At 67.3% G+C, this 21,752-nt stretch overlaps 4 protein-coding genes across 4 annotated transcripts; 1 reads left to right on the top strand and 3 right to left on the bottom strand.

The window, feature by feature from the left end:
• Positions 1-1,255: 1,255 nt before the first annotated feature.
• Positions 1,256-7,822, top strand: RECQL4 (RecQ like helicase 4; the record flags this gene model as incomplete). Its single annotated transcript, XM_079722707.1, has 23 exons — positions 1,256-1,339; positions 1,404-1,437; positions 1,565-1,668; positions 1,886-2,026; positions 2,347-2,948; positions 3,041-3,140; positions 3,218-3,344; positions 3,465-3,578; positions 3,686-3,811; positions 3,897-3,989; positions 4,069-4,205; positions 4,639-4,722; positions 4,807-4,980; positions 5,066-5,245; positions 5,318-5,459; positions 5,540-5,802; positions 5,879-6,164; positions 6,260-6,389; positions 6,471-6,640; positions 6,714-6,894; positions 6,975-7,128; positions 7,267-7,375; positions 7,467-7,822. 23 exons carry the CDS (start codon positions 1,256-1,258, stop codon positions 7,589-7,591), a joined length of 3,660 nt encoding a protein of 1,219 aa, XP_079578833.1. The 3' UTR covers positions 7,592-7,822.
• Positions 7,823-7,908: 86 nt separating this feature from the next.
• MFSD3 (major facilitator superfamily domain containing 3) lies at positions 7,909-9,725 on the bottom strand. The gene is made up of 5 exons (XM_079722620.1): positions 9,029-9,725; positions 8,584-8,731; positions 8,376-8,500; positions 8,200-8,309; positions 7,909-8,117 (listed from the first exon to the last, which is right to left on the bottom strand). Exons 1-5 carry the CDS (start codon positions 9,708-9,710, stop codon positions 7,944-7,946), a joined length of 1,239 nt encoding a protein of 412 aa, XP_079578746.1. The 5' UTR covers positions 9,711-9,725; the 3' UTR covers positions 7,909-7,943.
• Positions 9,726-11,362: 1,637 nt separating this feature from the next.
• Positions 11,363-14,251, bottom strand: GPT (glutamic--pyruvic transaminase). Its single transcript, XM_079722231.1, has 11 exons — positions 14,075-14,251; positions 13,835-13,924; positions 13,652-13,760; positions 13,339-13,472; positions 12,952-13,195; positions 12,724-12,803; positions 12,497-12,633; positions 12,206-12,380; positions 11,973-12,128; positions 11,741-11,853; positions 11,363-11,670 (listed from the first exon to the last, which is right to left on the bottom strand). The coding sequence occupies exons 1-11, from the start codon at positions 14,234-14,236 to the stop codon at positions 11,580-11,582; spliced, it is 1,491 nt and encodes a 496-aa protein (XP_079578357.1). The 5' UTR covers positions 14,237-14,251; the 3' UTR covers positions 11,363-11,579.
• A 2,113-nt stretch (positions 14,252-16,364) lies between these two features.
• Positions 16,365-21,491, bottom strand: PPP1R16A (protein phosphatase 1 regulatory subunit 16A; the record flags this gene model as incomplete). The annotated part of the gene is made up of 10 exons (XM_079722232.1): positions 16,365-16,939; positions 17,153-17,318; positions 17,532-17,661; positions 17,740-17,815; positions 17,896-18,021; positions 18,112-18,236; positions 18,335-18,438; positions 19,537-19,682; positions 19,760-19,830; positions 21,227-21,491. The coding sequence occupies 10 exons, from the start codon at positions 21,489-21,491 to the stop codon at positions 16,565-16,567; spliced, it is 1,584 nt and encodes a 527-aa protein (XP_079578358.1). The 3' UTR covers positions 16,365-16,564.
• Positions 21,492-21,752: the final 261 nt, after the last annotated feature.

Genomic DNA, 21,752 nt, shown 5'->3' with positions numbered 1-21,752 from the left:
GTTCTAACTACTGTCTTTCAGGAGCATTATCAGGCACGGAGACCCCTGGAGATTTACAGAAAGAATACCCCACCCATCGAGATCCTCGCCACCTGTGTAAACGTCTCTCTCTTCCCTGGAGAACCATGTTAAGAGACCAGGTCTCAAACCCATGGGATTCAGAGGCCCCAAATTAGGGGCCTTTGCTCAGATGAGTAGAGGCAGCTGCCAAAGGGACATCCAAGCTGACAAAGAGCACAAAAGAAGTGCCTGAGAGCACAGGGTACCTGGGTGTCAGCTCTGCTGCTGACTTACTGTGCGCCCGCCTGGCACCTCATCCTCAAAACTGCCTCTGGATCATCTTCCTGAAAACAGGTTAGACAACTAAGACCTAAGCCTTGCCCAACAGAGGTTACAGCCTGGGTGATGAGCTCGGGAAGGGAGGCAGCCTGGCCCCAGAGCCCCTGCTCTTGCGGCCCTCACACCCAAGTCCTTAGGGCACTGGTTCCTGAGAAGCCCGGGACGTCAACCCTCGGCCTCGCTCTGCCTGCGGACAAATCTCGCGAGGACGATTCATACCTCGCTGTGACAGGACAGACCAACCAAGCACCTGTCACGAGAGGAAACGAAAGCAGCCAGTGTGGTCACCGTGGGAGGAGCCTCTGTATGGTGGCCGCCGCCCCCCCACCACCGGCCCGCGGTTCCGCGGTTTCCCTAAAGACGCCCCCGCCCGGCTCCTTCAAGCCTCGAGCCGCGGGAGGCTCTAAATCCGACGCCCTCCGCCTTCCGGGCGGGGTCTGCCCCTCGAAGCCTGTGCGTCGCCTCCTGGGACCCGAGGTCGCTCAGCCCCGCACCGTGCTCCGGGTCCTCCCCTCCCCGCAGCCACACCGCCTGGGCTCCCGCCCCCGCCTCCCGGGCGGCGCCGATCCGAGCGCCGGCACCGGCCTCGTGCGGCCAGGAAGAGACGGGGACACACGCCGCCACCCTCCGTCCCCGGCCGGCAGCCTGCGCTCACCGGGCCCGCAGAAGACGCCGCCGCCGCCGCCGCCAGCCCCGCCTCGCCGTACGTCGCGCCCCGCCGGCGCCGCCGCGCGCCTCGATGACGTTAACGCCCCCCATTGGCTGCCGCCCCAGGGCCCCGCGGATTGGCTGCCCCGGCCCGGCGGCCGCCACGTCGCCCCGCCTCCAACCCCGCGGAGCGCCACCAGTGGCTGGCGGCTGGCGTCGCTCTCCTGGCGGGAGATTCCTGGGGCGCCGGGCGCAGGGCAAGGCGACCATGGAGCAGCTGCGGGATGTGCGGGAGCGGCTGCAGGCGTGGGAGCGCGCGTTTCGGCGGCGGAACGGGCGGTTGCCGGGCCAGGTGCGGGCTGCCCGTGGGCGGGGAGCTGAGGGAGCGGCATCCGGCTGACGCGCTCCCTTTACAGGAGGACGTGGAAGCGGCGCCCGAGGAGACCCGCGGTGAGCGAGCGGGCACGGGGCGGAGGCAGCGGCCAGGGACGCGGGCAGGGGGCGGGCGGCCTCCACCCCCACGCCCAGCCGAGCCCTGCCTCCTGAACACCGACCCCCCCCCCGGCCCCGCCCTCAGCGCTCTACCGGGAGTACCGCACCCTGAAGGAGGCACTGGGTCAGGCCGGCGGCGTCGGGCCTCACGGCTCGGAGCAGTCGCTTCCCGCGGCGGCGGCCGAGGAGGTACCCGGGCTCGACATCCCAGCCTATCGGTCAACTTCCTGTATGCCGGATCCAGGAGTCGTGACCCAGGCTCTGTGGGGCAAAGAACTCAGGGGGCGGGCTGACAGGGTGGAGGAAGGACAGCCCCCGCCCCCAGGTCTCCGGGGCTGGAGACACCTCTGTTCCCCCCCTGCGCCAGCCTTTCCGTGGCCTAGATCTCTACCGTCTCTTCCTGCAGATGCTGGAGCCCAGCTGCTGGGGGCCCCACCTGAATCGGGCCGCGACCCAGAGCCCCCATCCTCCATCAAGGCTCAGCTCTCAGGGATCTGTGCAGGACTACGGGAAGAGGCTTAAGGCCAATCTAAAGGGCAGTCTACAGGTGAGGGTCGGGCAGGCAGTGCATCCAGCCTGGGTCCAGAGCTACTCTTGGCCCAGGAGCAGGATCAGCAGACACCCAACCCTGCTAAGTCTTTCACACGTATTCACACGCACACGCACACGCACACACACAAGTCTAGCATTTCCCAGGGCGCAGTTCTCCAGAAGAGCTCAGCGTCGCCTCTACTCTCGACTTCTTTTATGTCCCCGCCTTAAGTTTCTCACATCGCTGAGCTGTTACAGGTGGGGCCTCCAGCAGGTTTCAGAGCCTGCAGCACCCCCAAGGGCCTGAGTTCCTGCTTGCTTATCTCTCCCTCCCAGGCTGGGCCAGCCCTGGGCCGAATACCCCGGCTTACACGAAGATCCTCCTCCAAGATGCCTTCCCCAGGGCCACCAGGCACAGGAGCTGCCACCATCTCTCCAGAAGAAGTCAGTGAGGTGCCCCCTCAGCCTCCCAGGCCCCAGCTGAGGCCAGGCCGGCCCCAGCAGTTGAGGGCATCCCTGAGCCTGCGGCTGGGCTCCCTAGACCCAGGCTGGCTGCAGCGGTGTCACAACGGGACCCCAGATTTTCTGGGGGTTCCCAAGGCCTGCCAGCCTTGCCCGGGTGCAGAGGTGTCCCAGCTTCTTACTCCGGGTGTAGCATCTGTCTTCGGTCCCAGCGCTGGCCCTGAGGTGCCTTTACAGAGTCCAGAGACTCCAGCCCTACTAGCAGCTGGTATCAGCGCAGGGAACTCTCAGCCTGGTACTCGTCAAGGCAAGAAGCGGAGATGGAGTGGGGAGCTGGAGGGAAGCCCTGCACAGACCCAGCAGGACAGCGGCCAAGCAGGACCCCTGCCTGCCGGAGCTGGGGCTGCAGTGCCTGCAGAAGACTGTCCAGAGCAGCCTGAGCAGGCACAGCCCCCCAGCAAGCCCCCAGCCCCCAGGTATCACTGCCCTAGCCTCCCAGCAGCGCTGCCCTCAGTCGCGCCATGGTGGGGAGGGTGGTGGGTGCAGTCGACCTGTGCATCTCTTCTAGATCTGCTGTCCGGGACAGGGGGAACTACGTGCGGCTCAATATGAAGCAGAAACGCTACGCTCGGGGCCCGGCCTCACGGGGCCGGCTCCTTCGCAAGCAGGTGAGGAGGTGGTGCCGGATGCTCCCGCCCACCTGCCTTGCTTCTTGCTCTGCGAGTCTCCTTTGTGTCCCCACTAGGTATGGAAGCAGAAGTGGCAGAAAAAAGGAGAGCGTTTTGGGGGTGGTCAGCGCAGAGCCACAGCCCAGGATTCTTGCTCCCAGTGTGGGCAGCTCAGTCACTGGGCATCCCAGTGCCCTCAGCCAGGTGAGGCCTCTGCCCTGGGGGGTGGCTTGGGCCAGCGCTGCTTGCAGGGGTTGTTGTGCTCTTTGGGGAGGCGTCTCTAGCTCAAGCAAAAGGCCCTCCTAACTCCTGCCCCTGGTCCAGAACTTACCCTGGCCCCTCAGAAGGAGGGTGGCAAGGATGAGGGTGGCACACAGACCCAGGCCACGTTCGAGGAAGTATCCCAGAGAATGGGCGCTGCCTGCCGCCAACTCTCTGGTGAGCAAAGAGGTGGAGGAGAGGTTGTAGCGAGTGGCTTTCTTGCCCGAGTGACCCCAGGCCGGTCCGGAGCTCCTGTCCTATGCCGTCTTATCTGCTCTCGGTAGGTGAAGAAGGCACAGAGCCTGCAGGGCCTGAGCTGCTGGCACCCACAGGGCAGTCTGTGCCCAAGGCTCCTTGTCCGCCTCCTGTGCCACCACTCTATCCGCCAGGGCCTTTGGGGCAGGTTGTAGGTGAGTAGACGCCTACCAGCTCCAGAGCCTTGACTGGGGGGTGGGGGCGACTCGGGGCCATGCTGACTGATACCTGTGTCCACAGACACGCCTGCTGAGGTGCTTCAGGCCCTGGAGCAGTTGGGGCACCGAGCCTTCTACCCTTTGCAGGAGCGTGTGGTCATGCGGATCCTGTCTGGTGAGTATGGCCGGCAGGGGGCGTGGTGGGACTGAGGCTGGGTCACAGAGCTGTGCTCTTGACCCTCGGTAAAACCCAGGCATGTCCACGCTGCTGGTGCTGCCCACAGGGGCTGGTAAGTCCCTGTGCTACCAGCTCCCTGCGCTGCTCTACTTCCGGCGAAGCCCCTGCCTCACGCTGGTCGTCTCTCCTCTCATGTCGCTCATGGACAACCAGGTTGGTGGACAGGGTCCTTGGGCAGGTGCGGAAGGCAGGAGCTGGTACCCGTGGCTCTGCTGACCCACTTGGGCTGCTGCTCCTTGCCCCGTCCCCACCCCGAGTGGCAAGTCGCCAGGCCATTTTCAGCTCTGTCTATAAGCTGGCAGTGGCCCAAAGGCAGCAGGGACACAGCTGGCTAGACCCAGGCCCACCCACAAGAGCAGCTTGGGGGAGGGGGGCGTCCCCACTGGGACCCGCGTCTCCAGTGCTCCTGAGTCAAAGCCCACAGGCGGCTCTGAACCCTTAGTCACAGGACCCAGGACCTAGGTTTTTTCTCCCAGAGATCCTGGAGGGGACACAGCAGTAGTTGTCCGGCCAAACCATCCTAAGAGGCATGTGGGGAAGGGCCAGGGCTGGTGGCCTGTGACAGGCTGTGCTCCTGTGCCTGCAGGTTTCTGGCTTGCCCCCAGGCCTGAAGGCGGTCTGCATCCACTCGGGGATGACCAAGAAGGAGCGGGACTCTGCCCTGCAGAAGGTAAGGGGCCCTCACAGGGCGAGGCCGGCAGAGGCAGCAGGCAGACCCCCTTGGCGGTGCTCCTGACCCCGCCATCCTCCTCAGGTTCGGTCAGCCCAGGTGCAAGTGCTGATGCTGTCGCCAGAGGCGCTAGTTGGGGCGGGGGGCGCTGCCCTCCTCACTCAGCTGCCACTGATCGCCTTTGCCTGCATCGATGAGGCCCACTGCCTCTCCCAGTGGTCCCACAACTTCCGGCCCTGCTACCTGCGTGTCTGCCAGGTAAGCCTTGTGCGGGGGGCCGGGGGCGGGTGCTACGTGAGCAGACCAAGGAAGGTTGGGCATCTCACCACTCCTCTCCACACAGGTGTTGCGGGAATGCGTGGGTATCGGCTGCTTCCTGGGTCTCACAGCCACGGCCACGCGCAGCACCGCCCTTGACGTGGCCCGGCACCTGGGCGTGGCCGAAGAGTCTATCCTCAGGGGGCCGGGCACCATCCCTGCCAACCTGCACCTCTCTGTGTCTTCGGACAGGGACCCAGACCAGGTAAGCACGCACGCGGGGGCCGAGCAGAGGCCCTGTCTTCCGACTGCTCACGCTGACCCTCGTCCTCTCCAGGCTCTGGTGACGCTGCTGCAGGGTGATCGTTTCCGTGCCCTGGACTCTGTCATCGTCTACTGTAACAGACGAGAGGACACGGAGCGTGTCGCGGCCCTGCTGCGCACCTGCCTGCGTGAGGCCCAGGCCCCACGATCCCGAGGTGAGGTGGAGGCAGGCCTACACCCCACAGATGGGCGCTGGGCACATGCCCCACCTGACCATCGTGGGTCTTCCCTGCAGGCCGAGTCCCAGAGGCTGTGGCTGAAGCCTACCATGCCGGCATGGGCGGCCGGGAGCGGCGGCGGGTGCAACGGGCCTTCATGGAGGGCCGGCTGCGGGTGGTGGTGGCCACGGTGGCCTTCGGGATGGGGCTGGACCGGCCAGACGTGCGGGCCGTGCTGCACCTGGGGTTGCCCCCAAGCTTTGAGAGCTACGTGCAGGCTGTGGGCCGGGCTGGGCGTGATGGGCAGCCTGCACACTGCCACGTCTTCCTCCGGCCCCAGGTGGGTACCCGTCCCCCCACCGCTCCCCCAGCCCCGCCCCCTGCTGCAGCCCCCCCTTCATGCTGCTCTGCCGCAGGGTGAGGACCTGTGGGAGCTGCGCAGACATGTTCACGCCAACGTCATCGACTTCCTCGCCGTGAAGAAGCTGGTGCAGCGCGTGTTCCCTCCCTGTGCTTGCACCCGGCAGCCCCCAGAGCAGCAGGGAGATGAGAGCCGGGAAGGGCCCTCGGCCAGGGTCCTCGTGGCTACATCTCCCCAGGATGCTGGCCATCCCAGCCTTGAGCACACAACCCGGTGCCCGGGCCACAGGCGGGCGCTCCCGGTGCAGCCAACCGTGCAAGCCCTGGATATGCCCGAGGAGGGTGAGGGGCAGGGAGCGTGGGGGGCGGTGTGGGGACACCCCAGCACCCCAGGACCCCCGCACCCCCGCACCTTCTGAGCCCTGCTCTGCCCCCAGCCATCGAGACTCTGCTGTGCTACCTTGAGCTGCACCCACAGCGTTGGCTGAAGCTGCTGGCGCCCACCTATGCCTGCTGCCACCTGCGCTGCCCCGGGGGCCCCACCCAGCTCCAGGCCCTGGCCCGCAGGTGAGCGCACATCCCACCCCGGGCTCAGGACAGGGACAGAGAACCAGGGCTGCCAGTCACATGTCCCTTCCCCTGGTACAGGTGTCCCCCGCTGGCGGTGTGTTTGGCCCGGCAGTGCCCCAAGGAGACAGGTGGGGGAAGCAGTTCTGTGGAGCTGGATGTGGTCGAGCTGGCAGACTCCATGGGCTGGGAGCTGGGCCCCGTGCGGCGGGCTCTCCACCAGCTGCGATGGGATCCAGAGCCCGGGACAGGTGCGCCCGCCCCCAGCCCTGCTTGCCGGCTGTTTGCCGCCTTCCTGCCAGTTTCTGACACCCTATCTGGCAGGTGTGCCTCGGGGCACGGGGGTGCTGGTGGAGTTCAGGGAGCTGGCCTTCCACCTGCACAGCCCCGGGGACCTGACAGCCCAGGAGAGGGACCAGATCTGTGACTTCCTGCACGGCCGCGTGCAGGCCCGTGAGCGAGAAGCCCTGGCCCGCCTGCACCGCACCTTCCGGGCTTTTCACAGGTGCAGGAGGGGGTGGGCCGGGCCTGGGCCACCCCCTCCTGCCCAAGGTGGGCCCCTCTGACAGGCTTTCCCCGCCCCAGCGTGGCCTTCCCCAGCTGCGGGCCGTGTCTGGAGCAGCCCGATGAGGCACGCAGCGGCAGGCTCAAGGCCCTGCTCAGCCAGTACTTCGAGGGAGAGGGAGAAGCACCGGGGGGCGTGGAGGCCGAGGAGGACCCTGAGCCAGGCCAGGCCAGGGTGAGTGTCCGGGCCTCCGGGGAGGGGGGAGGGCGAGAGGAGTCGCAGAGAGGACGCGCCCCCGGCTGCGGGCACACACCTGCCCCCCGCCCCTCACCGAGCACTGCGGAACAGCACGCCACGTGTCCCCACCGGCAGCTCCAGGACTGGGAGGACCAGATCCGCCGGGACGTTCGCCACCTCCTGTCCTCGTGGCCAGAGCAGCGGTTCTCGGGCAGGGCTGTGGCCCGGGTCTTCCACGGCATCGGTGCGGACCTGGGAGGCCCAGCCCCGAGCAAGGTGGGGGCTGGGGGCAGGCCTGGCCAAAGTCCTCAGAGCCATGTCTCCTCCCGCTGCAGGAAGCCCCTGCTATCCGGCCCAGGTGTACGGGCGGGACCAGCGCTTCTGGAGAAAGTACCTGCACCTGAGCTTCCACGCCCTTGTGCACCTGGCCACAGAGGAGATTCTGCTGTGGGGCTGCTGACCACCCTGCCGCGCAAGGACCCGGTTCCCCCACGTCAGAGGCACGGGCCTCAGCAGGGGCTGCGTGGCCACAGCATGGGGGGCGGGTGTCAGGTGCAGCAGGTCCTCAAGGCAAAGATGGGCGTAGATATCAGTGACCAGGACAGCGACCAGCCACTCTGGACAAAGGCCACCACCAGTAGCATGGGGGCAAGGAGGCCCCAAAGTGCAGAATAAAAGACGCTCAAGTCATCTTCAGGAACACTTCTTCCAGCGCGGACACCCCCACGGTCTGAGGACAACCTTGCACGTCACTCATCCCAGACACAGTCCAAGGGCACACTCCACTTTATTGGTAAGTTTGGACACCCAGTTCAGGCCAGGGTGTTGGGTGCAAGGCCCAGGTACAGCATGGGTGCGGCTGAGAGAGCGAGGAAGACAGAGAAGCAGAGGCGTGGCCCCAGGTTGTCAGCTAGGGCTCCAGCCAGCGTGCCCATCAGCAGCTTCCCCAGCAGCTCCAGAGTGGCCAGGAGACTGTAGTGTGTGGCCTGCCAGGGGAGGGGGAATCACATCAGGACCTGCTTGGACTCCAGTCCTGCAGCCCCTGGTGTTGCAGCTACATCCCCTCACCTGCAGGGCACGTGGTGCCAGCTGGCTGCAGTGCATCATCAGGGTGAAGGTGGTGGTTGTGACCAGGCCCCCCAGGAAGTGCTGCAGACACAGGCTCAGCAGGGCTGCCCCTGGGAGGGCTGAGGTCAGCAGGGCCCAGGACTCCAAGCTCCTCCCCCCTATGGCCCACCCCTCACCTCTCAGGACTGTGCTGGGGGCCAGGCTGGCCCCAGGGCTGTCCAGGTGAAAGAGCATGGCAGTCTGACAGGCCAGGCCCCCAAGACGGAACTGAAGCGCTGACTTCAACAGGGGCAGTGGCTGCCTGGGGTGGGGTGATGGGTCAGGTCAGAGGGCGTGGGGAAGGAAGGGGAGACAGGTGGGCGGGGCAGGCTGAGGGGGGCTCACCGGCGCCTGGCCAGGAGGGCCCCACCCAGGGATGAGCCAGCAATGGAGCAGGCCACAGCGCCCACACCATTCCACAGCCCCAGCTCTGGGGCAGAGATGCCGCAGTCCAGCAAGAGCAGTGGGAACAGGCCGCTGGTGCCCTGCTCACCTGTGGAGAGAGTCAGCAGGGGTGGCTGGCACACCTCCACCTGGGTCTCAGTCATGCTCCCCCAGCCCGGCCTTTTTCCTGGGCCACAGATGCCAGGAGACAGCTGGGGCTGGGCTTTGACGACGCTCAGGGTCAGCGTGAAGCAGCTCAGAGAGGCCCAAGGGAGTGTGGCTGGAGCTGGACGTGCAGAGGGCCGGGCTGGGCTCCAGACTTCAGGCCAGACCCCAAAGAGGAAACGCAGCCCTGCAAGTGAGTTCCAGGGCTCCTGGGGACCCATCCCTGCTGTTCCTGACTCACCCAGCTTGTAGGTGAGCACGAAGCCCACTGTCCACAGGGTCCCAGGCACGGCCAGCAAGTCCCGCCCAAGGTGCAGAGTGTGTCGGGGGTGTTCTGAGGGCAGAGGTGTGGGAAGCTGTCGCAGGGCTGGTGCCACCCAGGTCAAGGCAGCAGCCAACCAGTAAGTGGCAGCCAGGAGCAGGAAGAGCAGGGGCCAGGAGAGGGTGGGCACAAAGGCCAGCAGCCCACCCCCAGCCAGCACCGCCCCCAGCTTGTATGCGACCACCTGCACAGTGTTGCCAGGCCCCAGCTCTGCGGGCTCCAGGAGCCGCACAGCCAGCATGTCCAGGGCCACATCCTGCACAGCTGCAGCCAGATTCAGCAGCAGAAGCAGCCCCGCCACCGTGACAGGCAGCCCGGCCTGACCAGCTGCGGCGGGAGGGTGGGATGCCAGCAGCCCACACACCAGGCCCAGAGCAGCTGTGCTGAGCGTCAGCCAGGCCCTTGGGGAGCCCCGAGTGTCCACCAGCGGGGCCCACACAAGCTTGAACAGCCACGGTGCGTACAGCGCCTTGGCCAGTCCCACGCGTGTCAGGGAGAGGCCGCGGGCCCGCAGCAGCACGGGCAGCAGCCCAGACTGCAGCCCATAGGGCAGGCCCTGCACCAGGTAAAGGCCGGCCAGCGGCAGCAGCTTCCCACGCATGGCGAGGAGGCGGGGCGCTGGGGCCCAAGCTCTAGTGGCTGGGTCTCGGTTCAAGGCCGGCCGGGGCGGCATGAGAGCTTCCACTCAGAGTGGGGGCAGGGTGCTTCTGAGAGGGTCCGGTCCGGTCGGGATGGAGTCACGGGTCACAGAGCGGCATGGCTCTGGGGCTGGGCCAGGGTTGGACAGGCTGGCGTCCGCACCCGGGCCCTTGGGTCCTGGGGGCGTCAGAACGCCAAAGAACTTTCAAGCCTTCTCCAAGGCGGCGCTGGCTGGGGCAGCGCTCTGGACCGGGCGGCGCAACCCGGAAACGCAGCGGCCATAGAGAACGCGGGCGGGCTAGAGCGCCGGCCGCCTTCTGGCGCCCCCGGTGGCCAGCTGTCTTCGAACGTCGGAAGCGGCCGAACCCGCGGCCCATGCAGGTCCCTCCCAGGGCTATCAGATCTGGTCCCCAGACCCTAACTCTCCGGAAGTGCTTCCTGGTGTCTCACCTGGAGCCTGGTGGCCGCAGGGTCCGCTGGGACCCCCACGGAGGACCCCCCGTCTACTACCGCTTACATCGGCTGCTGGACCCTCACCTCGCTGTGCTAGTGGTCTCGGCGCCCTCCCCAGGCCAGTGGCCGCAGAGGGTCGTGGAAGGCAGGAAGTTCGTGGGAAAGGCTGAGCCCACGTTCAGCCCAAGGAGGCACCCGGCTGCTGCCCGAAACGCCTTCTAGTGTCTAGCGACAAGGCCAGGAGAGCCAGTCCAGGCCGGCTCCAGCCCGACCCCACCTGGCCTTGGAGAGGGCGGGGCCCACCCGACGAGAAACCTGCGCCTCCCCTCCCTGTCCTCTCCTGCCCAGAGCCTTGCTGTGTGGGGCACCTGGGGCCCAGGGGAGATAGTGAAGCAGGGACTATGGTTAAAACCGCATCCAGAGTGGAGCTGGGGCCTTGGCCAATACTCTCCCTAAGCCCGTGGGGCGCTGAGGCCTGCCAACCCCTAGATCAACTCGCAGACACTGGAGCCAAGACATTACGTCAGCTGCCGAGGCCACGGGGAGTGAGCTTCCTTTCATTTCCACACATTTTTGGGGCCCAGGTTTCCTCATCTGTGAAATGGGGACTATGGTGCCCACCAGCGAGGGCCCTTTGTGCAGTGATGCACAACAGTGTCCGGCATGCACATCCTCGCGCGCCAGTGTCAAGGACACAGGGCTGCCCGCCAGCTCCCAGCCCAGGTCCTTCAGCCCAGAGCTCCACAGGGCACCTCTTCCTCGGCATCTTCCGTGCCCTCTTCCCCCGAACTTGCCTTCGGGTGCCCCAGCTCAGGAGGGGGCCTCCCCTCTCACTGCTTCCCAGCCCAAGAAGTGCATTTGCAAGTGGACGTCACACACCACACACAACATGGCAAAGCGAGACCCATTTGCTCTTCCTCCCCTCCCTGCTCCTGCGCCGGCACCACCGCTCCTCCAGCGGTCCAAAGTGGCAGCACCACTGCCCGCGCCCAGTTACGGGAACCGAGACTGCCCCCTTGAGTCCTCACGGTCACTTTGCTTCCCGGTGCTCACCCCATCCCGCCAAATCCATCCTGTAAGAAGGTCACCTCCCCTGGAAGCCCTCCCTGACCACTCCTCCCGGGCCCCCAGGACTGCACAGAACCTCACACAGAAAGGCAGTCAGGAGTGGACAAGGCGGCGGAGGCGCATACAGGTGTGCACACAGCCTCCAAGCAGCCAGGCCAGCCCACTGCTTTATTAGGGGCCTGAAGAGAGGCAGGGGCCCAGCCACACAGGCAGCAGGAGCAAGTCCAGAGGGCTCCAGAGACCCCAGGACCCTGAGCACTGTCCGCCCAGGGTCGTCCCTGCCGGCCCAGCCTGGCCCCCAGCGGTGTCCTCAGGAGTACTCGCGGGTGAACTTGGCATGGAACTGGCTCAGCGTTTCCAGCAAGGGCCGCAGCTTCTCCATGGGGGGCAGAATGGTCATCCTAAAAGGGGGAAGAAGGTAAGCGATTGGGGTGGGGGTCGCGGGGAGGGGATGCGGGGGCCCAGCCTCACCGGAAGTGGTAGGTGCCTTCCCGCTGACCGAAGCCACTGCCAGGCACCACGCAAATGCCGGTCTCCTCCAGGAGGCGCAGGCAGAAGAACATGTCGGGAGCCAGGCCCAGCTCCTGGGGGCGGGCGGGCGGGGGGGGGGGCGGGTCAGGGCGGGGCGTCCCAGGCCAAGCGGGCCCCGCCCCGCCCCGCCCCGCCCCGCCCCGCCCCGCACGCCGCACGCCGCACGCCGGACCTGAGCGCGCTGCACCGCGCGCGGGGGCAGCTGCACGCGCGGGAAGGAGTACATGGCTCCCTGCACCGGGTTGCAGCGGATGCCGGGAGCCTCGTTGAAGACCTGCTCCGTGAGCTTGGCCTTGGCCGCCAGCTCGGCCAGCACCGCCCGCCTCTCCTGCGGCCGTGGAGAGAAGGCCGGTCAGGCTGGGCCAGGGGCGCGGCGCCCTGACCCCCGCGGCCCCGCCCACTCACCGCCTGGAACTGCGCGAAGGAGGGGTCGGAGGGCGCGGGCGGGCTGACCGCCACGTCTAGCAGGACCTGGCCCGGCGTGGGCGGGCACAGGCGCACGCTCCGCAGCTTCTGCATTTGCTGCTGCACCGCTGCGTCCATGTTCACCACCTCCACGTAGCCGCCGCGGAAGCCGCACCTGCGAGGCGAGGGCGGGCGTCGAGGCAGGGCCGGCAAGGAGGGGCCCGTCTGGCGGGCGAAGTGAGCCAGGCCGCGGCCCGGGTGCCCGGCCCCGCCCGCCCGGCCAGCACGCACTCGCCCATGTAGCCCTTGGAGACCGAGTGGAAGGAGGCGAGCTCCTGCCGCGCCGCGTATGGCGGCCCCATCTCCGTGAGCACCTTCTTGAACGAGTGGAACTGCGAGCCCTCGGCGTACACGTTGTCCTGGTACACCTGGACGGGCGGACGGGCGACCGCGGGGTGCGTCACGGGGGCGCGCGCCGCCGCCCTCCGACCCCTCCCTGCGGGGGCCCCGGCCAGCACCTCATCGGCCAACAGGAAGAGCCCCTCCTCAAAGGCGAAGCGGATCACGGCCTCAATGCACTCGCGGGTCTGCACCTGCCCTGGGGCACAGACGGGTCCGAGGTCAGCTGAGGGGGCGCGCTGCTCTTCGTGGGGCGGCGGGCGGAGGGGCAGGGTGACCCAGGCTCAGAGCGCAGGGGTGCCTGTTCGGGCCAGGGCGGTGGGGCGGGGGCGGGTGGGGGCGCGCACCGGTGGGGTTGCCGGGGTTGATGATGCAGAGTGCGCGGGGGCGACAGTGGTCACGCGCCTGGAGCAGCGCGCGCCTCAGCTCGGCCACGTCGAGCGCCCAGGCGCGCTCCTCGTCCAGGTAGTAGTCCACCTGCACCGCGTTGAGCTCGGCCAGCGCGGCGGAGTAGAGTGGATACTGAGGGATGGGGATGAGCACGCCCGTGCGCGTGCGACCCTCGCCGGCCACCAGCAACTTCAGCAACGTCTGCGGGTGGGATAGGGAGGCGGGGTTGGCGGGCCGAGGGCTGCACCCGTTCCCCGCCCCGGGCGCCGCCCGTGCCAGGACGAGCCGACCCGCTCGGCCGCGCACTAGGAGCCGCGGTGTCTCCCCGCGCTGCCCCGGCCTACCACGATGGCGTCGCTGGCCCCCGTGGACAGGAAGATGTTATTGGGGTCGGCGGGAATGCCTCCATCGCGCCGCTCAATGTACCGCGCCACGTCCTCGCGGATCAGCTGGGTGCCAGAGCTGATGCTGTAGGCCCCTGGGCCCGGGGACAGGGAGGACGGGGTGGGAGCGGGGGTGGGACAGGTGAGGTCCCCTTGCATCCCTCCCGAGGAGACGCGCCCCTTCCAGCGGGCAGGTCCACCCGTCTCCTGGGACAGCCTCCCCCAGCGCCTGCCCCTGCCCCGCCCTGGGGCTTGGGCAGGTTCTGGCACTCACCCAGGCTGTGGCCCCCACATGCCTGCAGGATGCGCTCCGCCCTCCTCTTGGCGTCGTCGGGGAAGTCAGGGCTGTTCAGAAGATCAGGGTGGACGCAGAGCGCCAGGACCTGGGAGGAGCGAGTGCTGGGGCCAGGGTACGTGGGCTGACAGGGAAGGGGTGCAGGGCAGTACTGAGCCTCACCTGGCGCAGGAAGGTGATAGGCGTCTGCCCCATGGCCTGTGCGTCCCCGATGTTGGCTCGGATGATCTCAGTGAAGGGTTTCTTTACGCCCTGTGGCGGGGGTGGGGTGGGGTGGGGCAGTGACAACGGACCTTACGGCTCCCACGGGCCTTGTCTCATTCGGCCCAGGGGTGGGGGGAGAATGGGGCCGCTCAGCGCCCCTGTGCGGCGCTGAGGTGGTGGTGGGGCCCAGGACCCTACCTGGCGCAGCTCCTGCTCCAGCTCCAGCGCCCGCAGCACGATTGGGCCTCGTACCGCATACTCCACCTTCCGGACACACGGGTTCATGGTGTCCAGCGTCAGCACCTTCTCCGTCAGCCCATTCGTTGCAGCCTGACTGTGGTCACCTGTCCTCAAGGCCATGACCCTGCTCGGACCGGGCAAGAAGGAGACTCAGGAGGCGTCAGGATCCAGAAGCGTGGGTGAGGGAAGCTGGGTCTCGGCTTGGTGGGCCAGGGCTGGGAAGGGGGCACCCACTTCACTGCAGCCTGCTGGCCCCACTGAAAGGGACAGAAAAGGCTGAAGGAGCCAGGCCCGCCAGGCCCCGCCCCACCCGTCTGGGCACAGTTCTGCCCTGGGGAGCAACAGGGAGTGGGTGAGAAGACAGGCGGGGCTTGGGGTGAGGCCCAGTGCCCGCCCAGTGTCCCCGTGACAGGGGAGCAGGAGACCCGCATGGGAGGTAGGGACAGACGGAAAGGGTCCAGCAGCTCTGAGGGACTAGGCTTGGGGGGCGGTGGGGTGGGCTGAGTGCCCTGAGGGGTTGGCAGAGCCTGGCAGCTGAGCCTGCGGGGGAGAATGAGGCCTGGGGCCTCTGGAGGTTTACCCCAGTAGGGCTCGGCCAAGGCCTGACCCTTTGGACCCCCCCCCATCTTTGCTGGGGCCAGCAGAGTAGGCCTGTCTCCCGGGTAACTGAGCCAGGCCTCAGGAATCCTGGGGCTGTCTGGGGAGGGGAGTGAGGCTTCAGATGCGGGGGCTCCATCTGGCCCCTCCTGCGCTGGGGACCATGGCCCAGGGCAGCAAGAGCCCTGGGGCTGGACCTCGGTCCCCCATCAGTGCTGCAAGGCTGGAGTCTTTGGGTTGGGGTGTTGGGGGAGGGGCGGGACAGCTCTGGGCCTTCGCAGGGCCCTTGGACACCTCAGCTGTTCTGGGCTGCTGTCCTGCCCTTTCACCGAGCACACACCAGCCTAGGGCTGCCCTTGGGGCCACACCACAGGCAGGGTGACCTAAGCTTCCCTTCTCTGTGGCTCATGATTGGTGGAGAGAGTGGGAAGCGAGCCGTGATAAGCCCTCAGGGCCCCACCTCCACAGGCCCTGCAGGGAGCTGATAGGCCATGCCCAGCGGTGGCCACCCCAGCACCAGGATCTGGCTCCGCGGTGAGGGTCAGGGAGCAGCAGGTCCTCTCAGCTGAGCGGGGCTGTGGGTGGCTGGTCAGGCCTGGGGAAGGCTTGGCCCCTTTGCTTCTGCCGGCTGGAGAGGAAACAGGAGGCCAGACGGCAGCCTCTCACCTGCGTCTCCTGCTCTGCTGCTGCCGCTGGCACCTCTGCCTCCCAGTGTGCAGGCCTTTCTGGGCCCTGGGCTGGAGAACAGGTTAATATGGGCCCAGCCGCAGGCAGAGCCAGGCCCCGCCCGCCCCCTGGCAGCAGGGCCATGTGGCAGCTGTGGTGGCAAGTGGACCTTGGGCAGCGCACCACCCCACACTCTAAATTTAACCAGCAGCCTCCCCGCGGCCCTCCCCCACTGTGCTGAGGACACCCCTCCAACCACTGATGCTCAGGGATGGGGGGGGCCTGTGGACACTGGGCTGACCAGGTCAATGTCCAGCGGAGAGGGTGACCCAAGCCCATGCCACCCAGCACTGGTGGCCATGCCAAGGAACCTGCCCTGGACGGATGAGCTGGCAGTGCCTCAGCCCTACCAAGTGAGGCCCCGAAGGGGCCCTGTCACCCTGACACATGGTGCCTGGTCAGCTCAGAGCCTCAGCAGCCAACTGTTGGCCCTCCTTGCCAGCCTGAGCAGAAGCTGGCAGCCAGGCCCCAAGATCGGGGCTGCATGCCAGTAACGGGGAACCTGCCCCCCACCAGGGAGGCTTCTGATGCTAGCCTTGTGCCACTTTGACCCTCTGGCTGTTGCCCAGGAGTCTTATGGAAAACACCCTCTCCTCTTCCAGCCAGGATCCCTGCCCCTCCAGCATGGACACCCCCAGCCCTGGCCAACAAGGAGTGGCCTTCTGAAGCTCCCTGTTGCCCTCAAGAAAGCAAAGAATTCCAAAGGCGTCTCCAGGAGGCCGGGGCGGCGGGGTGCAGTAAGCACAAGGCCTCTTGCCAGGGGCCGTGGGCCTCACGCCCACGCAGGGGCTGGGCACCACAAGCAAGCCCCAGCACGCGCCCACAGCCCTCAGGTGCTCACAGGGCCAGGCGCACCCAGGCCCAGCAACACAGCAGCTCCCCACCATGGCAGTGGTGGCCCAGCTGAGACACACGACAGGGCAGGTGGCAGAACGGCCCTTTATTGAGAGTCACAGAATGAAACTAGGTCTCCACAGCCAGGTGCTTCCCAGGTACAGCCTCTGCCACAGGTCCATCCTCGAGGAAGGAGGAGGCTGGCAGCCTGGCCCGGGACACACGTTGCGGCACGCAGAGCAGGGGCCCTGGGCCTGGCAGTGGGACCTTGGCCACCCAAGCGCCAGCCCCTCACATGAGCAGGCAGCATGGCCTCTTCTCCACGCGGGCCTCTTCTGAGGGGGCTGTGAGTCTGAGCAGGGGTGGGTCTCCACCAGCCCCGGAGCCACACTCCAGCTGGGGGGTCTCAGTGTCCACAGGCAGTTCAGACTCAGCGGCCTCGAGCCCCTCAGGCGGGGGTCGCTGCAGCTTAGCGGCAGCCCGCTGACGCTTCAGCTCTGCCAGGGTGTGGGGGGCCTTGGCCTGGACCAGGGCGTCAGGGGTGGTGCTCTCCAAGGGGCTCAGCTGGTAGGAGACACTTCGGTCCAGCCGCTTGGAGTACAGGTGCCGCCCGGGGGACGCCCCCACTCGGCCGTTGTGCTGCCTGGCCGCCTCTGGGTCCTCCTCCTGTGTGGGGAGCACAGGCCCCGGAGGCCATCAGGAAGGTCCCCTCTGGCCTGGGGTCCCGGGCTGCGTGGCAGTCCAAGGGCAGAAACGCGGGTGGGGGCGGCAACTGACGCCCACGGGGCTCGAGTCTTGCATATGGGGGCGGGGCCCCTGGTCCCACCAGCTCCTGAGGCTGGTACGGAGGGAGGCGGGGCACGGCTGGGCGGGGCTCACTTCGGGGGGCGGCCGCCGGAGCTCCGCATCCGTCTGGCGGTCCTCGTCCTCCTCGGACGGCTCCGGGCTGGTAGGCGGGGGCTGTTGCCACACGATGGCCTCCTGGGCGTGCTCCTTGCGGTACAGGCTGGTGCGCTGGGTCAGGCTCACCCGCCTCACCACCTTCCTGGGAGGGGGCGGGCAGGAGGAATGGGGGGGAGACACCGCCTTCCCTGCGGACTCTGCCCCGAGCTCCAGAGGGCACGGAGGCCTGCCAGCTGACATCAGCAGGGGCAAAGCCCGGGGCAGAGCCCGAGGGGCGAGGAGAGGGCGGCCGAGGGCCCGTGGGTGGGGCACCGGGCGGGCCCGCGGGGGCCTGGCGGGAGGGGCGGGCACTTACCCCCGGCTGCCGGCGCTAGAGGTGCGTCGGCGCAGCAGAGAACGCTGACGGCCCTGGGCGCGCAGGAGCGCGTCGTGCTTGTGTTTCAGCTCCAGCAGCTTGGCCCGCACCTCCTCGTCCCCGCACACGTCTGAGGAGGAGTGGCCGGAGGGTCACGGGCGCCCGCCCGCCTGCCCCCTACACCGGGAGGATGCGGCCCCAGGCTCACCGAGAGGCGTCTCGTCCATCAGGGATTTGCCGTTCAGGTCAGCCCCGTGTGCCACGAGCAGCTCCACCAGGTGCACCTGTGGGCCGGCGAGCCCTGGCTGCTGAAGCCTGCGGAGCCGCCGAGCCCGCCCGGCCCCACCGCCCCACAGGCACTCACCTGGCCCCAGTAGGCCGCCGCGTGCAGTGGCTCCCAGCCGTCGCGGTCCTTGGTGCTCAGGCTGGCCTTGTGTTCCAGCAGCAGGGCAGCCGCCTCGCCGAACCCGCTGGCCGCGGCGATGTGTAGCTGCAGGCAAACCGCCGGTCCCTGAGTCCCGGCCCTGGTTCGGCCGGCAGCCTCCTCCCCTGCCTGGGTCCCACGCGGCCCCGTCCTCACCAGCGTGGCGCCGTGGTCCCGGGGGGCATCGAGGTCCGCCCCCTCCTGCAGCAGGCTCCGGATGTCCTCCAGCATATGCAGCTCGGGCAAGGCCCGGGCCCGCTCGATGCTGTCCTGGGTGATGCCTGCAGGGCAGTGGGCTCAGGGCTCCACCCCCAGCACACTACCCGCCGCAACCCGCACGCCCCTGCCCCGGCAGACAGGCAGGCAGGGCTGCACTCACCACGGCCGGCCATAGCCGTCTCCAGGCAGTCCAGGGTCTGCTCATCCTCACACAGGTCATAGGGCATGTTCCCATCCGTGTTCACGGCCAGGAGGTCGGCACCACTGCGGGAAAGGTGGACGGGGCGCTGTTCACAGGGCCCTTCTCCCCCAGCGGAAGCCCCCAGTACCCTCTCGGAGGCCTTCCACCTAGGGCTGCCCCAGAGGGGCCCAGGCCTCACCTGCAGTGAGAGGCAGCCCCTTGGCCCTGGATGCTGTCCTGGGGCCAGGTGGGCTGTCCTGCAGTCTCCACCATGTCTGATTTTTCAGGATCCTGGCACCCCTCTGCCCCCGTGAATATGTACAGTGGGCCTACTTGCCACGAGGGGGTGCCAAGACTCTGGGGGCCCCAGGCAGCAGAAGGTGGTGGGGAGAGAGCCTGGGTGTCAGGAGAGTGCTGCGGGGAGCTGAAGGAGGGCCCAAAACAAGGCTGGGTGCCCACTGTGGAGGGGCACGGAGTGGGGCTAGGGGCCGCCTGTGCGCACCCCCTTGCTGCCCCGTGACGCTGCACACCCAGCCCGTCCCACTCCAAGGCATCTGTGTGCAAACGGGAGCCACTGCCATGCACCCACACACCCACCACTGTTGCCCAGACGTCTCCAAGGCCAGCCAGTGGGGGACTCCTGGACCCTGGGGAAGCTGACCACCCTCTCCATTCACCAAGGCAGGTGTTCAGGAGCCCAGCCCTGCTCTGCCCTCGTTAACGGAGCCACCTGTGTCCAGGTATCCCCCCTTGCCAATTTCTCCCTCGTGGCTCTGACCAGAATGGCATTTCTCTGTGCAGACCCTGGGAAGGCCAGAAGACCAGAGCAGGATGTCAAGGCCTGTCCTCAAGGAGTTCCCATGCTCTTCATGGTGTGAGCAGCCTGGCAGGCAGAGGACCACACTGCCCTGAGTATGTGCTAGTTCCCTTGGGGTGGCAGCATCCGTGGTCTCGGCCCAGGTCCCACTTTGCATGCCAGGGTGCATCAGGGTAAGCAAAGGTCAGTGGGAACACAAGAGGCCAGGGTCCATGCACACTTTCCCACAGAGATGAGATGCCTGGGCGGTGTCTCCAGATGAACTACCCACTGCAAGGAAGGTCCTGCCTGCCCCGGGCCCAGCTGCGGCCCCTCCCCGATAGAGACGCCCACTCCAGCCACACCTGCTCCCAGCGGGCCCTACCGAGCAACGAGCAACTCCACCAGGTTCAAGTGGCCACAGGTGGCCGCGGCGTGCAAGGGTGTCCAGCACTCACTGTCACGGGCATTGACCTTGGCCCCAGCCTCCAGGAGCTGCTGCACCATCTCCCGGAAGTCATCGATGCAGCTCTGCAAAGCACATGGCCTGAGTGCCCGAGCCGCAGGCCAGGGCCCCGTCCTCTCCTTGCACCCTCAGCGAGGCTGACCTGATGCAGGGCGGTCAGGCCGTCCTCATTGGCCAGGTCAGGGCTGACCCCACTCTCGAGGAACTGGCGGACTGCAGAGAGGAGAGGAGTGCTTTCAGGTCACAGAAGTCCCACCACAGGCCAGCACCATCCTGCTCAGGTCCCTGCATCTGGGGTACCTGGGCTGACGGCTGTGCGTAGCCGGGAGAGCAGAGGACGGGGACAAAGGTGGTGGTACAGGTGGCAGGAGGGACACTAGAGCCCAGGCCAAGGGCTCAGGAGCTGGGCCCCCAAGCGAGGTACAGACAGCAGCACTCTGCCTCTACCCTCCAGCAGGGCGCCCTCCTGAGTCATGGCACTAGGGCCCTCCTGTGTGGCAGCCACTGTCGTCCCCCGGGCCTGGGTGCTGGCACCTTCTGTCGGCCATCCCTGTGTCAGGTCCCATGCTTCCCCCAGCCTTTCTCTCTCTCTCTCTCTCTCCCTCTCTTTCCCTCCCTCCCTCCCTCCCTCCCTCTCTCTCTCTCTCTCTCACTCACTCACTCACACACACACACACACACGCACACACACACGCACACACACCATGCTTCCCCCAGCCTTCCTCCCTCTCTCTCTCTCACTCACACACACACACACACACACACACACACCATGCTTCCCCCAGCCTTCCACACACACACACACACACACACACACACACACCACACCACACCACACCACACCACACCACACCACACCACACCACACCACACCACCCCTCGTCTCTGGCACTTGCAGCCCCCCACCGCTGCAGCCAAGAGTGTGGGCCCAAGGTGCCCAGGCCTGGCCCTCCCTGGCTGCACCCTCCTCCCCGCATGCACCGGCCTGAGGCACACCCTGCCCCTCCTTGCCCTCTGCACCCCAGCTTCTACGGCAGAGGCCTCTGCCCTGGAGGGAGGCAGAAAGCGCCCTCGGGAGCCTCCCGGGAGAGCACAGGGGCTGTGAGCATGTGGGCACAGGAAAGGAACAGGAGGCCTGCGCAGAGTTCAGGCCTGTCATCTGGGAAGGTTCTGATGGGAAGAAGGAAGAAGTCAGAGGCAGAGCCAGGGGCAGGCATCGAGGGGGCAGCCCGTACGGGGAGCCCCCGCTCCCCCTGCTCTAACCTGCCAGGTGGGCTCCACCATACTCCTGTATGGAGGCTCAGGACCCAGGCAAGCAGGTATCCCGAGCCAAGCCCAGCACCCCGGCAAGAGGCGGCGAAGACTGGGCGGCTCCCAGCCCACCCGAGCCAAGCCCTGTGGGCCCCCCCAGGGCCCCCACCCACCCCCCCAAGCCTCACCTTCACTGCAGGACCCTCCACAGGCTGGCCTGTGAGGGCTACCCTGGGGGCTCCCACCACTTGGGGTCTGTGGCTAAGGACGCTGGGCCTCACCCTTGGCGGACCTCTCAAGGCCTGCACCGGGGGACAGGGACAGGGACAGGGCTGCCTGCCGTGCGTGGCTGGCCCACACTCGCCTTCCTCCAGGTCATTCCGGGCAGCCGCCTCCAGAAGGGCAACGCTGGGGGGGAAGAGGACCCGCTTCTGTGGCCAGCCGCCGGCCACCTCCTTCTGTGACTGCTTCCGCTGGCCCCTCCTGCTATGGGCCTCCTTCTCAGCCTGGGCCCACATCTTCACCTGCTGGGCACGTCGCTTCTGGGCATGCTTCAGCCGCTCCTGTGTGCTCATTCTGCCCACCATGGGCATCTCTGCCAGCAGCTCCAGGTGCTCGGCCATGGCGGGGGCTGCCTGCCAGGGGGGCTGCTGGGGGCACCGGACGGGGAAGCACGGGGGCCAGGCTGGGCCTGAGAGGCGGGGCAGCTGGCTGGACTGGTGCCCTGGGGGGCATCCCCTCTCTAAGGCTTGGTGTCCTCTGCCCCTGGCAAGGCTGGGTCAGGAGGCCCCCCGCTGTGACCAGACCCGGGCAGCCATGAGGGGCCTGGGCCCCAGGCAGAAAGGGCAGCAAGGGAGGGTACCTGCAGCCGGCCTCCCAGGGCC

The sequence above is a fragment of the Hyperoodon ampullatus genome (genome assembly GCF_949752795.1).
Source record: "Hyperoodon ampullatus genome assembly, chromosome: 17".
NCBI lineage: Eukaryota > Metazoa > Chordata > Mammalia > Artiodactyla > Ziphiidae > Hyperoodon > Hyperoodon ampullatus.
The sequence above is the reverse complement of the archived record's forward strand: the minus strand, read 5'-3'. Positions and strand labels throughout refer to the sequence as shown.